Source organism: Halichondria panicea, chromosome 16, assembly GCF_963675165.1.
Source record: "Halichondria panicea chromosome 16, odHalPani1.1, whole genome shotgun sequence".
Taxonomy (NCBI): Eukaryota; Metazoa; Porifera; class Demospongiae; order Suberitida; family Halichondriidae; genus Halichondria; species Halichondria panicea.
Genome location: NC_087392.1, coordinates 5090364 through 5104568, shown reverse-complemented (window position 1 = coordinate 5104568; position 14205 = coordinate 5090364). Strand labels below are relative to the sequence as shown.

Here is a 14205-nt window from a genome sequence, read left to right as displayed (position 1 = left end):
CTAAATTGACCTCTCTGAGGAAGTCTGACAGGCGCGGTGCAGCTCAAGCAATTAGCCTCTGAGATTAGATTACTCTCAGCAAAAACATATGACATGGGCGGTGTGTGGGAGGATAATTACTGAGCTGCACCTTGCCTGTCGTACCTCCTCGGCCTCTGAGTATAGTTTATAGTATGGTCTGTACCATGATGTGCTCTGACACTAAGGAATATCCATTGAAACTCTCAGGATACTCCAGGGTACAATCCCATGTACCCTGCTAGGGTGCGTACATAGGCTGTGGTCATGCAGGATCACATTGTGAAGATTATTCTTCAGTATCCAATCAAAACTACCGGACCACATTGGAACTGGGTTGTGTGAAGTTGTAGATGTGGTTTGTTAAGTGCAAGCACACCCACACAAAATGTGCACATGCATGCATGGCAGGGATCAAAGTGACAAAGAGTGTTTACTACTACTCAGTTGTAAATGGGTTGGATAACAGCAATACTTGTTGCCCAGTGAGTGGGCAGATCAAAGCAATCCAGTGCTCAGTATATATGGCATGATGCATGCATCACAACCCATGGTACAACTATTACTTGTACAGTTATACGTTGTTATACATGCAGTATGATTTATTTATGTGCATTTCAAGTGAGAGGAAAGTTTTAACAATCCCTTTTCTTGAGATCTCTGCGTATACTACAGGAAGGCTATGGCACTGTCCCATGCTAAGCTGAGATTTAGTAAGCTACCTATACAGTACGTACTGTTATATTACATGTAGATATGATTTTCCCCATGTGCAGGCTATACAAGACGATGCTCTGTTGGCTGTACTGTTTTATGAGGAGTGCTTGGTGGGCTGTTTCAGTGAGATTTTATACGCTGTATTGTAGATCAGTTGAATACAGAATACATGCATGGGATTTAAGTTATGGTTTAAACATGCAGGAGGGTGTAGTTTTAACAGCCATAACTTTAGTATTAAAATATTGATACTATTTCAAAATCTTAAAATACTTACCTTTCATGATACGTGTTTAAATCCAAAATTTGGTGGGGGTTATAATTAATTTTGTCATTTTTCGGCCTTGGACCATGCATGGGCTATATAAGATCTAGATCTATCAGGCCAATATTAGTAATCCCAAATGTGAACTTTGTTTGACACCATTTAAAAGGTCTCTTTCAAAAAATCATTAAGTTATGGCAACTGAAAGAGTCCCCGAACCATTGATTACAAACGTCAGGAGTGCATTCCTGAAAACATACATGCATAATTATAAATGTTAGATATACTCATTACAAAAACATGGTCATTTCTATAGTATAATTATATATAAAGCTCTCTAGTTTGAGCTCTGTGGAAGGAAGGGTATACGCTATTTTGATATACAGGTTACTCTGTGTTGAGCGTGAGCCCCTTCCCTCACCTGATGGACTCCGGGGACAGTGGCTCCATTTGGGGCAGAGGTGTATATATACTCATAATCTAGAAAGCATTAATAGAACTGTGGTCGGCTTGTATAATTGCATAAAGACTCCAACTATAATTATTATAGTGTTAGCAAACCGGTAAAGCCCATGCAAGCCAAGAATTATATTTATTCCCATGATAGTTTGCTGGTTTCATGCGTGGACTACTGAAGAGAGTTGTGGAGTTATGCAAGTGCTCTAACCCAACCGCTGCTCAGAGAAGAATAATTACGAGTTGTTCCCGTACCCAAGAGTGGTGATCCATCACTTGTCAACAACTACCGGCCAATATCAATACTACCAGTTGTAAGCTAGACCCTGGAAAAACACGTGAAAGCACTACTGGAGGAGCACATGAAATTACATTCACCAATTTCCCCAAGGCAATGGGGCTTTATGTCATCACGTTCAACTGTGTCAGCTCTCATTCAAGTGATTGATGACTGGAGCAGGGCTGTCGACGGGGGATATGAGGTCTGTATTGTATTTTTTGATGTCAAAAAAGCTTTTGACTCCGTCCCACATGTTGCTCTTTTGAAGCACCTTCAGTATATGCACGTCAATGAGTACATTATTAAGTGGATGAAAAGTTATCTACTGGACAGAGAGCAATTTGTTGGAATAGACGGATGTTCTTAGCTAGTCTACCAGTCCTTTCTGGAGTTCCTCAAGGCTCGGTCTTAGGCCCCCTACTATTCATCTCTTATATCAACCTATAGTAACAGAAGTTATTTCACAGGACAGCAACCTCAACATGTTTGCCGATGATATGGCCCTGTATAGAGTCATCAAGTCTAATAATGACTACATGCTACTTCAAAATGATGTAAATGCTGTTTTCGACCTTCATGAACTCTAGGCTACTTCAATTCAATGTGACAAAATGCAAGTTTATGTTCGTCTCCAAAAAGACCTCTCGCTCATTGTTGCCTCCAGCTCTACACTTAAATGGAACCTTGCTGCAACAAGTTCCAAATTACAAATATCTGGGTCTCACATTATCTGATGATCTCTCCTGGCACCCTCATATTACTACCATTTGTAACAAAACAAGAAAACTAATTGTTCTCAACCAATGCATCTCCATCCACTCTCTTAAAACTATATAAAAGCTTTGTGAGGCCACATATGGAATATGCTTCAGAAGTATGGAGTCCCCACTATAGAAGTGATATAGAAAACCTGGAAAAAGTACAGAGATTTGCCATGAGAGTGTGTCTGGGTCAGTTGGATCTAAAGCAGGAAGAACTGCTGTCAGCATCTGGCCTTACAAGTCTGGAGACAAGAAGAGTAGCTGCAAGAATGTGCCACTTGTACAAAATTTTACATGACATGATAGACTTTCCCAACCCACCGGTTGAAAGAAGAGAGATTGTCTACAATAGCCGCTCAGTTAATGGTCTCTCCTCGGTACCAATTAGATCTCGAACATCAATGTACCAATACTCATTCTTCCCACACGCTGTAACTTTATGGAATAAACTTGTTAGTAAGTACAATATAGAAGATATTGTTACTGTCAGTGTGTTTAAATATTTTCTGTTTAGGATACACTTTACATCTAGCTATACTAGCTAATTGTGTTATCCTATGCTATAAATGCTGAATTATTAAAAAAAAAAAAAAAAATTATCTTGTGACTTATTATCTAACACTCTATTTTCATAGATCAAATCAATCACAATTATACCTGTATACCATACATGCTGTCAGTCCAATTATAAGTTGATCAGCTAGATTTTTTATTTTCGTTTTTATTGATGTGTTTTTGAGTACTGCGTGTCATCTCAATCGATTTTTGATATAACTGGAGCCAATTTTATTTTAAAAGCCTATTAATTTTGTCCTGGCATGCAATTTTAAAAGCAAAAACCAAAAAGCAGAAATAACGCTACTCTAATTGACCTCAAGTGTATAGAATTAAACCAAAGAGCATCTCAATTAAGTTGTGTACATGACTGAAAGAGTCCCTGATTATAAACGAATGGAGGAGGGGTTTGCTTTTGACCATTAATTTTTCTTCAAGGAATGCTTTGAATTTGGACACTCTAATCTAAATCATAAATGGAAGCTAGGTTCATAGTTCTGCGTATATAGAGTCTGTACATTTTATAGTCCAATCTATTATTATTATACAGGAAAAGATGAAGTGTCATCCACCGACTGAAGTACACGATATCTTTGTCGATTTCCCTGTTCATTCTTCTTCTTTTCACACAAGCATACCACAATGCATGTGACCACTATACACACTAGGATAAACAGACCGACCAGCCCCATTGAAGTACCAATAGCAATAGCATTTGATTCCGATGCTGTTATGTCGTCACCCATTGAAGTAGTACCAATAGCATTAGTAACTATAGAACTTGATTCCGATACTGTTATGTCATCACCCATTGAAGTAGTACCAATAGCATTAGTAACTACAGAATCTGTTTTGGTACCATTGCAGTACGATCCCCTGTATACATATGTATTATTTGGGCAAGTAGTGACACATTCCAGCGTAGATACAATACGAAAATCTTTGCACACATCGCACGCATTGGGACCATCTCCATAGCAACCTCTAGCACATGCTTCGTCACACACCATCGGAATATTTGCTACAGCTTGAGGTGTACTGGACGTACCATAAAGTGCAAGGTCCATATCAGACACACTAACATAACCACTGGAAGACTTGAACGTAACAGTCATTGTCCAAGTTCCGACCGGATTCTCCCCCCAATAGTGAACAGACATGAAGGGCCAAAGGTGGTAAGCATATCCTTCATCGTCAGAATTGACAAAATCATAATTTCTGTATGGAAGAAGAGTTGAAGTTGTTCCCTGTGGTGAAGTGAGTTCAATCATGATGTCCCCCCTGCGAGGATGAGGGTCTTGTAACCAGCGTTTCACTGAAGCTCCATCTATGGCTTCATACTTAATGAACGTATAATAGTCCGTGACTTTGTATTTTCGTACATATTCTATTCTTAATGAAGCCGTCAAAACCACATGCTCCAGGAACTGAATGCCTGAGGTCGTGTTCGATACTATAAATTGCATTGTAAGAGGTTGTCCAAAGCGAGCATTTCTAAATGTGAAAGTGCATAAAATAATTATAGTGAGTATAATTATTTCCCTTTATTGCTGCACACTTATCAGCCCGCAAAAATCGGTTTACTATAGGTATGTACAGGCTTACCCAGAGGTTTGGCGGCTTGTCAAGGTCTGGGAAATCTGTGGAGGAACAGTGATCCAATTTCTGGCTCGAGTTACAAATGCCTCAGCGTCAATAGCTCCAAAGCCAAACTTGTGACTGATTTTACGCCCTGCCCTGTTCATCGTCCATTCCCCATCAATGAGAGGGTCAGTATTGGATGTGTAAACTAGCAAGTACTGCACATCTCTCCACGTCAGCTCATGGCTACAAAATCACATGCATTTGAAGCCACTAGTTATAGCATGATAAAATATGTAGCTAGCTAACATGTAGAACTACTCTTTTATCAAATCATGCAATTATTGACCATAATTATAGCCGTATTTTCTGAAAGGAACTTATTCCATGCAAAAGCAAACATCACAGAAGGAGCTCGCCTAGACATTGCCGCAAATGGGCTATGGGGAGGACGCTTCGAACGCACCTACTTTGACATGCGCGTCTTTAACCCCCATGCAGCCTCAAACAGACAGACCAACCCCTACAGAAAACACGAAATGGTAAAGAAATGTGCTTATGAAAGTCGAATCCAAGAAATAGAGCACTCTTCCTTCACACCACTCATGATATCATCAACAGGAGGCCTTGGCCCCGCTTCAACATCCACTTACAAGCGTCTTGCCACCCTCCTGGCCGCAAAATGGGACCAACCCTATACCTCCACAATGAATTGGCTGAGATGCCGCCTCTCGTTTTCACTCCTAATATCTTCAATCCAAGCCATCAGAGGAGCTCGTTCAACTGCAGGCAAGACCTCAAAAGCAACTTCCCTCCCAATCGATTTAGTGATCAGTGAGTCACTGATAACAGACCACTGATCCTTGAACATTGAACTAACTAGCATAATTATTACACTGTACATTGAACTATACTGAGTGTGTGTATTATTATTAAAAAAAATGGGGGGAAAAAAATGCAAAGGAGTATATACACACTTTGCCTGCAGTGCCAGAGTGATGACTCCTGATACTAGAGGTGCAGAAGCACTAGTGCCAGTAAAGTCGTCTGTACATTCCCCATTCAGAGTCGTGGTGTACTGCATATAATTATATGTTGCACTTATAGTCTAATGAATATAATAATATTACTCACAATTTGGTCGTAAGGGTCATAAGAGCCATCTTCTGAGAATGTTCTTGAGTTGAATGAATAAGTGACGACCATTTTTCCAGCACACTGTTCATCGTAGCTTGCTTGACCAGCAGTTTGATCTGCTGACCCTACTGCAATAGTGTAGATGCTGGAAGAATAGCCATCAGCAGCACAAGAATCATAGTTCCATCCACCATTCCCAGCAGCCCACACGAAAATGGAGCCCTTCCCATCACGACCCTATAAACAGAGTAGGACTATTTGGTGTGAGTGCTAAATAAATGAAAGCACCGCGGGTGCTGATGGAGGTGTCAAATCTACATAACGTAAAGCTATACTAATAGCTTTTATACGCACATTATGCCATGATGAACATTTTTGCATTAATTAATTTTGTTGCATGCAGGCGGAATCCAGAATCGCAGGGAAACTCTAAGAGTGGGTAATGATCGTCGGGTTAAAAATTTTTATACCCCAACGTCCATCCTAAAAGATCACTCAAATACGCATTACTTTGTAAGCATGCTAGAGTTACAGATATTCTTTTTTTGTAAATAGTTGTTTTCTGTGGAACTGTCTACCTAGCACTGTTGTAGGCCTATATGTAGTAGTCTCTCAACAGTTTTAATGTAGCGCTCCAGTCACACCTTAGCTGCAATGAGATTGGCTAAAGGAAGTGTTCTATCCAACTTAGAAAATCATGTACTTACTTAGAAAATCATGTACTTCACTTAGAAAAATCATGTAGCAAAGATTAGATAAGAATATTCAAATCTGATTGGCTAAATACTCATGGTTGCTATGATCTAAAATGCTTAGACACTATTTAGGACATTTCCACATGATTTAGAAGTCCTCAGCGCTAGTAAAACCCTCACTGTGTTCGGGATGCTACAACCAGCCCTTTGGGCTTCTAAATCATGTAGAAACTTCCTAAACAGTGTCTAACTATTATTTATACTTTATTGACCTCTCATTTCTAGCGAGTGTTTTTATTTTGTGTTTTTGTTTTTGTTTCGGGGAGCACCCTTAAGAGGCCTAGCAGCCTATTATGCTACCCTTTCCATTGCTCGACAAATATCATTCAACGGATTGATCAAAAGTCCAAGTCTAAAATTAATGGCTGCATCAGCAGTGCAGCTCTCTTCTCACTGTTGCAGCTACCAATAGCTAGCGTTCTAGTGCAGAGCTAACTACTAAGTAGAGACCCAACACTCCATGGACAAGATACTCTTCTAAAAAGGCTGAATAGCATTCCAAGTAAGCAAAACTAGGCATAACTTGAGAACTAAGCATTATTTTGCAAATCGACGAATTAAAATCTATAGCCTATAGAAACTCTTCCTTGCACTTCATTGATCATTGAGCAGTTGTAGTAGTCTATACAGACGCACACAGACACACCCACAAACACACTACCGTATATCTCGCTTCCGCATGTGCACCGAGGCATAATTACCTTTTTGACTGCATTTATTAATGCATTTTCAAGCAGTATTCCTGGTTTTTCTACAATGAAACCTTTGTCATTTGGTCCCCAACTGTTGCTGTAAACTTGGATATAGTTGTTTTTATAGCCAAGAGAACTTGCTTCAATGGAGTCCGTCATGCTAGCATAGTCAATCTTGAGACCTGTATACAAGTCAAGAGAAAGAGACCAATAATTGTAAAGCATGCAAAAAGACCCAATCAAAATACTCGTCTAGCAGGAGCCAACATGTCTGCATGTATATTGTCTTATGCAATCAGCATGACTTCTGTGGGAGGTCGAGATTAATGAATGGCTCCCCAAGTGCAATGTCAGGATTTACAAGTTTTTGTTGACTATATAAAAAATAGTGTATTTAAACTAAAAACAACTTTCAGCCTTAATTTAATACATGCATGTCTACAATACTTACAGCCAAGATTGGAGTTATAGGCCACCCCTACTCCACAGTGATTGTTATTTTTTGCCATGGCAATCTCTCCTCCACAGCTGGTTCCATGTCTGTCTGGCTCATCACCATGGTATGTGGTAGGAGTGGGGTCACTATCACCTTGTGCAAAGTCCCAACTAGCGTTGGAATCCTGAAAATGTGTTTACACAACAATTATACGCGGACGTTATTTCAGTATGCTTTCATAATAGCCAAATAAACAGGCTTGGCAATAATGTATCAATAGCCACAATTGTCTTAAAAAATCACAACATTCCCACACGGGCATTTCTCTGTCAGTATAGTGTTGTTGTGACAATACTACACTGACAAGAAAACTTACGTAGTTCGGAGAAATGTCAGGGTGTGTTATCTCCAATCCTGCATGTGTGAGAGAAATTAATGATATCACTAGCTGCCAATGAGACTACTACAGCACAAACATGCATGCATGACAGTATTCTGGCACAGTTGTGAGAGCTCCTATTACACTACCCACCTCACTTGTGTATGCCTGAGCTAATGGAAAATCCTGCCATGGGGAATTCTTGTGGTAATTTTGTCTATAATTATAGTCAGTGTAATTAATACCTATAATTATAGATGTTCTTGGATTCTGCAATCCCAACGCAAAATATCTAGATCTATTACCCGAAAGTATAAGGGCCTTAGGCACACTGAACTATGTAAGCTAAACGGAACCTCAGTATAATTATGCAGACTGCATTGCAGTATAGATGAAATGATCTCGGGCTTAAAAGCCCTAGCTTGACCATAATCTACTACCAGGCCAATTCATAGCCATACATGTAATAACTAATACATATACAGAAGAAATGTTGGTATTATTGCCCTAACAAACTCAAGAATCAGTTAATGTCGCGGTATGCACGCGTGCCGGGTATATGTATATTTGTACCATGATGTGCTCTTGACACTAAGGAATATCCATTGAAACTCTCAGGGTACTCTAGGGTACAAATCCCATGTACCCTGCTAGGTGCATGTACATTCATATACCCTAGGGTACATGGCTGTGGTCAGCCTAAAGCCCACCCTCCACCCTTTAAGGACCCTCTCTTTTAAGAACACTATAATAATATATAACAGATTTGAATCTTCAGTTTCAAATGTACAATACAACAAAAGAAAATTTTTTTGTTACTACATGTACTAACTACTAAATAATATTGGGCATAATGGGGTTTTTTCGACAAGCATAATAGACTGAATTTGGGGCAGTACTCAAAAGCATAATAGGCAGAAAAAAGAGCCAGGACCTAGTTGGATTAACAGCTTCTAATTGGTTCTAATCAATAGTATTCATAGTACAAGCTACCTATATCTGCGTGCATGTGTATTGTGTTTGCTAACCTCATTCGGGCTGCGCCCTCAGGCAATACATAAAACTGCCCTCGGTAGTACAAATCCAACACACCCTTGATACCATGGCACAACTATTACATATAAATTATAGTGGTTCAAACTCGTATATTATTGAAACGTACATCTTTTCCCAACTGACACTGGGTTGTTAGAGCCTATATATATCATTATCCCCAGATGCTATATACCAACAAACCCACCATTATCCATGATAGACACAACCACACCACTCCCAGTAATTCCTTGCAGCCAGACAGGCTCCACGTTAATGTCTAGCCCCTTTCTACCATCAGTTTGACCACGGTTGACCTGCATGGGGAGGAGTATTAGGAATGCATGCATGGTTAACCTGGAATGCATGAATAACCCCTCACCCGAAGCCATTAAGTATACACACCCAAATCTCTGTATATTGTCTATGGAGGTCATGTACAAGCAAAATCAATAAGAGTACTATGCATAATTAGTCTGCTTACTGCATGTATAGAGTATGTGTGTATAATTATTATGATGCAAAAGTGCCTGGCATTAGCAAAAGAACATATCTCACCAAAGACCATTGTTTGCTGAAATTTGGATCGCTTGGATAACTGTAGTCTTTCTTGTATCTTTTTCTTGCTATTTGCTGCTGTACAGAGCCCACCTAAATCAAGGAAGACAACATATCTATTACCCTATTTACATAATGCATGTATATATAGTTACTTGAACATGTATAGTATACATAATATAGTTGTTTTTTTTACGTTTGGCTCATTCGAAAGTGCTTGTGAAATGAGATTTTTCTGACCAGTACCAGTCAAGTGTAGATTTCCCCTTTGATCAGTTTCAGGTAACTTGAATGCAAAGTAGTCCTCAAGGTTGCCTACCTGCAGTGTAAAGAGAACAGGAACACTTTAAAGGTATCTGGTGCACCTTTTTAAAGTGAATAATAATACTGTATTTATTTGATTAAACGCCCGGGCGTTTATTTCGGATCGAAGTCTTTAGAGGAGGCATTTAAACGAGGAGGGCGTTTAAACGAGAAGGGCGTTTAAACGAGGAGGGCGTTTAATCCAGGAGGGCGTTTATTGTTATGTCTACTCCAAAAATCTTGCACAGCAGCAGTTATTGTGCTCTTCTTGGGCTGCTGTCTCAGCTTAAATTTAAGTCATAGGAGTGCCCTCTGTGTCGGTATCTCTCTCTCTGCCATCAATGCATCATAAAAAGTCTATGCTGCCATGCTTGCAACTGGGTTCCACGTTCTATTTCAGCTCCACCCACAGTGCCACGCCCATACATGGGCGTTTATTGACAAAGACAGAGCTTTTACCCTGGGCGTTTAAACAAGATGGGCGTTTATTCAAGGAGGGCGTTTAATCAAGTAAATACAGTAATTAATAGACACACTGTGCGAAATACAAGGGAGTTCAATGGAGTAACATATATATCACGACATATGACTTGTAGTTTAGCAATGGTATACAGAATATTCTTTCCGGGTGAGTGTAAAAGCTGGAATGCGGAATGGAATGGAATATGGAACGGAATATGGAATGATAAACTTAGTAATAAAAAGAACTAGAGAGCTGCTGATGGTGCTCTGTATTTTTTTAGTGTAGTATGACTTAAATACTTTTATGCTGTGCCCAAATTAAACAAAGTGGAGTTGAAGTGTATATAGCTATATAGGGCAAAGAAACTGCCACTGTATAACAGTGTGTGCAAGTTGTTGATCCTCTTTCAAAATAGGGTGTCATGTGATGATTTAATAATACAGCCAGCATGCTATCTTTTGGATTAATTGAGCATGTCGGATTTGCAATGGATATTCAAGTGCGAAGTGTCTTTACAGCTTAATCAAAATTAATAGAGTAGAGTTTAAGCAAAATGATACCAAGATGATCTAGCGCTTTGAAAATAATTTCTCCATGTATAAAAGATGGTCAGTGTGTCTCTTCAACATGCACAAATTGTTTTAAAGTTTCACCAAGGGTCATAATTTGCAGGCATGCAGATAGAAGAAAGGTGTAGCTTTGGAGTGTTCTACAGCTATATACACTTCACGCACAGCATAATTACTTCGCAAAGGGTAGACACGTATATGTGCAGAATTTTTTAATGTTGCTAGCTACTGAGTAGTCTAGTCCTCATAAAAATTAATTAATAGTCTTCTAAAATTAGCTGTCTATAAAAAAAGGCTTCTGTAACACTATTTAAGTCATACTACACTAAAAAATAAAAAAAATACAGAGCACCATCAGCAGCTCTCTTTTTATTACTAAATTTCTCATTCCATATTCCGTTCCATATTCCGTTTCATATTCCATTCCATTCCGCTTCCAGCTTTTACACTCACCCATTCATTCCTGCATGTAATTATATGTACAGTGCTTTTACATGTATGCACCTTTGCAACAAGCTGGTATCGCATAGTAAACCACAGGCTGCTTACAGGCAAGGAGGAATTTGTGATGTTGTCTTGTTGATGAGCTTAAAAGGATGTGTTCAATAGACATTTCAAAATCTAAGGCTTACAGTAAGGACATAAGGTGGAGGAGGAGGATGATACACCAGAGGTGTGACCTTGGGTTATTTTACAAAACAATAGCTGAAAATCTCAATGTTGACCCCTCTACTGTATATGCAAGACTGTGAGGCTTTTTTAGGAAACTAGTATACGGTTGAAGGGTACCACAAAACTACTACTAAAAGACTAAGTGCCAGAGTGAGATGAAATTGTTCTTCTTGAAGCTGTTTTAGAAACGCCTTAAGCTCAGAACACGCCCACATTCACATGGCTAATTTTGCAATCAATATTAATTTTTTGTGCTGTACATATATAGGTGTGTTCTTTTGCTGCTGAAATGGACTTAAATCCACATTTTTTTATGCTATAGGTGTGTTCTTTCGCTGCTGAAATTAAAAGTAACGACTTAAATCCCATTTTTTTATGCTATAGGTGTGTTATTTCACTGCTGTATATGTAGAATAATGAATAATAGGTGTTAATAATAGGCTGATGAAGTTGAATAATAGGCTGATGAAGCGAGAATAAATAATCTGTGAATATTTGGCACAGCCCTACGCATGAGGGATACAGTAAAGCTGACTGTGTTGTCTGTGTGCATGCATGTCTCTCTATCTATTCCAGTTGTAACTACTCGGTTGCATTGTAACAGCTTCTATATTGGCTTCTATAGCCACGTTCTCTTGAGCGCAGCTTGCTCATTTACCCAGTTTTAAGGGACACTTTTTAATGAAGCTTTGGAGGTTGAAAAATTGTGTTGAACTTCAGATGTCAATATTAATGAGAGTCAACGCAGCTGTCATGCTACATCCCCCTACTTTGCACGAGGGGTCGCCTAACATTGAATAATTAAAGTACACCCTGAGTGTGCTGTGTAACATGCAGATCTAGCAATTAATAAGTGGACACTCATAAGTAAATAAAATGCATATACACTCTTAGATCTACTCCACGTACCTGTCCCTGATTGATAAGACCGTGTTTTGCTGCAAGTGTGTGAGCTTCAAGTGTGCGCTGTGATTGCGGTAGCAGCAGCTGTACCACCCAGGTGTCAGTGTATTGCTCAGTGGGAACAGACTGGTCAAACAGTGCTGTCCTGCTCCTGGTTGATGCTGATGTGACTGAAACTATAGCAGCCAATGTCAGCACATGTTTCATTCTTTGCAGAAGATCAAACGGCATGCTTGCAATTGGTTGTTCAAAAAAGTTGGATCATGCACACTCACTAGATCATGCTATACAAGAACAATTTTATACGATGCCCATGCATGTGATGAATCTCATTAACATTCTTTCCCACACTATTGACAACCCACTCACTGCATGGGGTTGAATGAATGTGTGCTAGGAGAAGGTGTAAGGATGGCCTGAAGACTAATGATGCAAAGACTATACCAACCCACAATCTTGTTTGCGAACTTTTTGCCAACCCTACTCTTCTCCATTTTTTCACACAATGTTTTAATTTGCACTTATTGTTCACAAAATTATTCGGAATATTTGCCTCATGCAGGCCTAGTGGAGGTACAGTATGAAGCTTGATTGAAATTAACTTTAATAAGCCGCATTTTTGTGTGCTATAGGTTTGTTCTTTCACTGCTGAAATAAAACAACCCCCCTTCCCTTGTGGATGTCATGTCGGACTGGCCAGCAAGTCTACTCATATTATGCTTTTATAACTGCGTTGATCTATTGATTATCAGGGGAAGAGTCGGTTGTCTTTACAGCAAGCTGTTTCAGCAATGACTGCATGGTTTGCTTTGCAAACAATTACCGCATAGCTATAGCGGGAAATGTTCGTGGGTGCAAATGTTGGCTCGAGAGCCTCTCAGACAAAATGTCCGTGGTTCAATGTTGAGAAATAGCACAATTCCTGCATGCAAATTTAATGTCAAACATCACAGTGATGTTGTTTTTTATTATTTCAGCAGCGAAAGAACGCATGCACTGAATACTAAGTTATTAAAATATAGGCTGATGAAGAATAGGTGAATAATTTTGCATATTAATTTTGGTAGCCCTAGCCTCCGTTTACCAGGGATATAATTATGCTGAATTGAGATTGAAGATTGAAAATAACTATTAGCTACTTAGAACTTTGAATTCTGGCCAGGATACATTATCTATATAATTATAGGCTCGAATACCCGCCTCAACCTAAAAGCTTTTAGGTTGAGGCGGGTATTCGAGACTAATATAATTATGCACTCGTCAAAGTAATGCCCCACCTCCCCCCTACGGGGATAAATGGGGATTAGTTGGGGATTAGACTTGAAGTTGCTCCCCTACCTAGGGGAATTAGACAGATCACCTGATGCATGCATTGGGTCAAAGGTCAATTAAAGATCACATGATGTGTGCCACACTCTTCCTTCCAACACATGCTGGAGTACAGTGAGAGCAAAGTTTACAGTTTATTGATCCTGAGCAATCTCTGCATTCTTGACTTCACTAGCTCTATAGGAGTATAGCTGTCAATATTTATACTTCAAATAATCTGTTTATCTTCTCGCTAGAGTGTGATACAGGTCTAATCCCCACATCACCCCCATGTTGTACTAGGGCTACCAGGGGATTAACATGCCCAAAGGTAGGGGTATTAGATCAGGTGATTGGTCTAATCC

At 39.4% G+C, this 14205-nt stretch overlaps 1 protein-coding gene and 1 long non-coding RNA gene across 3 annotated transcripts; one reads left to right on the top strand and one right to left on the bottom strand.

The window, feature by feature from the left end:
* Positions 1 to 14: 14 nt before the first annotated feature.
* LOC135349504 (uncharacterized) lies at positions 15 to 2494 on the top strand. The gene is made up of 4 exons (XR_010398925.1): positions 15 to 731; positions 795 to 858; positions 1387 to 1461; positions 1608 to 2494. It is a non-coding gene; the product is annotated as an uncharacterized LOC135349504 (long non-coding RNA).
* A 960-nt stretch (positions 2495 to 3454) lies between these two features.
* LOC135349477 (neuroendocrine convertase 2-like) lies at positions 3455 to 12823 on the bottom strand. 2 transcript variants are annotated; one of them, XM_064547994.1, is made up of 11 exons: positions 12539 to 12823; positions 9819 to 9941; positions 9623 to 9715; positions 9273 to 9381; positions 8030 to 8067; positions 7669 to 7837; positions 7227 to 7399; positions 5768 to 6007; positions 5611 to 5711; positions 4658 to 4879; positions 3455 to 4546 (listed from the first exon to the last, which is right to left on the bottom strand). In XM_064547994.1, exons 1-11 carry the CDS (start codon positions 12761 to 12763, stop codon positions 3595 to 3597), a joined length of 2445 nt encoding a protein of 814 aa, XP_064404064.1. In that variant the 5' UTR covers positions 12764 to 12823; the 3' UTR covers positions 3455 to 3594. The 2 variants fall into 2 exon arrangements, with proteins under 2 accessions (XP_064404064.1, XP_064404065.1); XM_064547995.1 differs by lacking the exon at positions 12539 to 12823 and adding an exon at positions 11462 to 11500.
* Positions 12824 to 14205: the final 1382 nt, after the last annotated feature.

Excerpts from the sequence above, each read along its gene's own strand:
- LOC135349477 (XM_064547994.1), bottom strand. The coding sequence starts at position 12,763 with ATGCCGTTTGATCTTCTGCAAAGAATGAAACATGTGCTGACATTGGCT. Across the intron at positions 8,068-9,272 it reads TGTGTCTATCATGGATAATG|GATTGGAGATAACACACCCT; the intron begins GTGGGTTTGTTG and ends TCACACATGCAG. Across the intron at positions 4,880-5,610 it reads ACTCTGGCACTGCAGGCAAA|CCATGAGCTGACGTGGAGAG; the intron begins GTGTGTATATAC and ends GTGATTTTGTAG.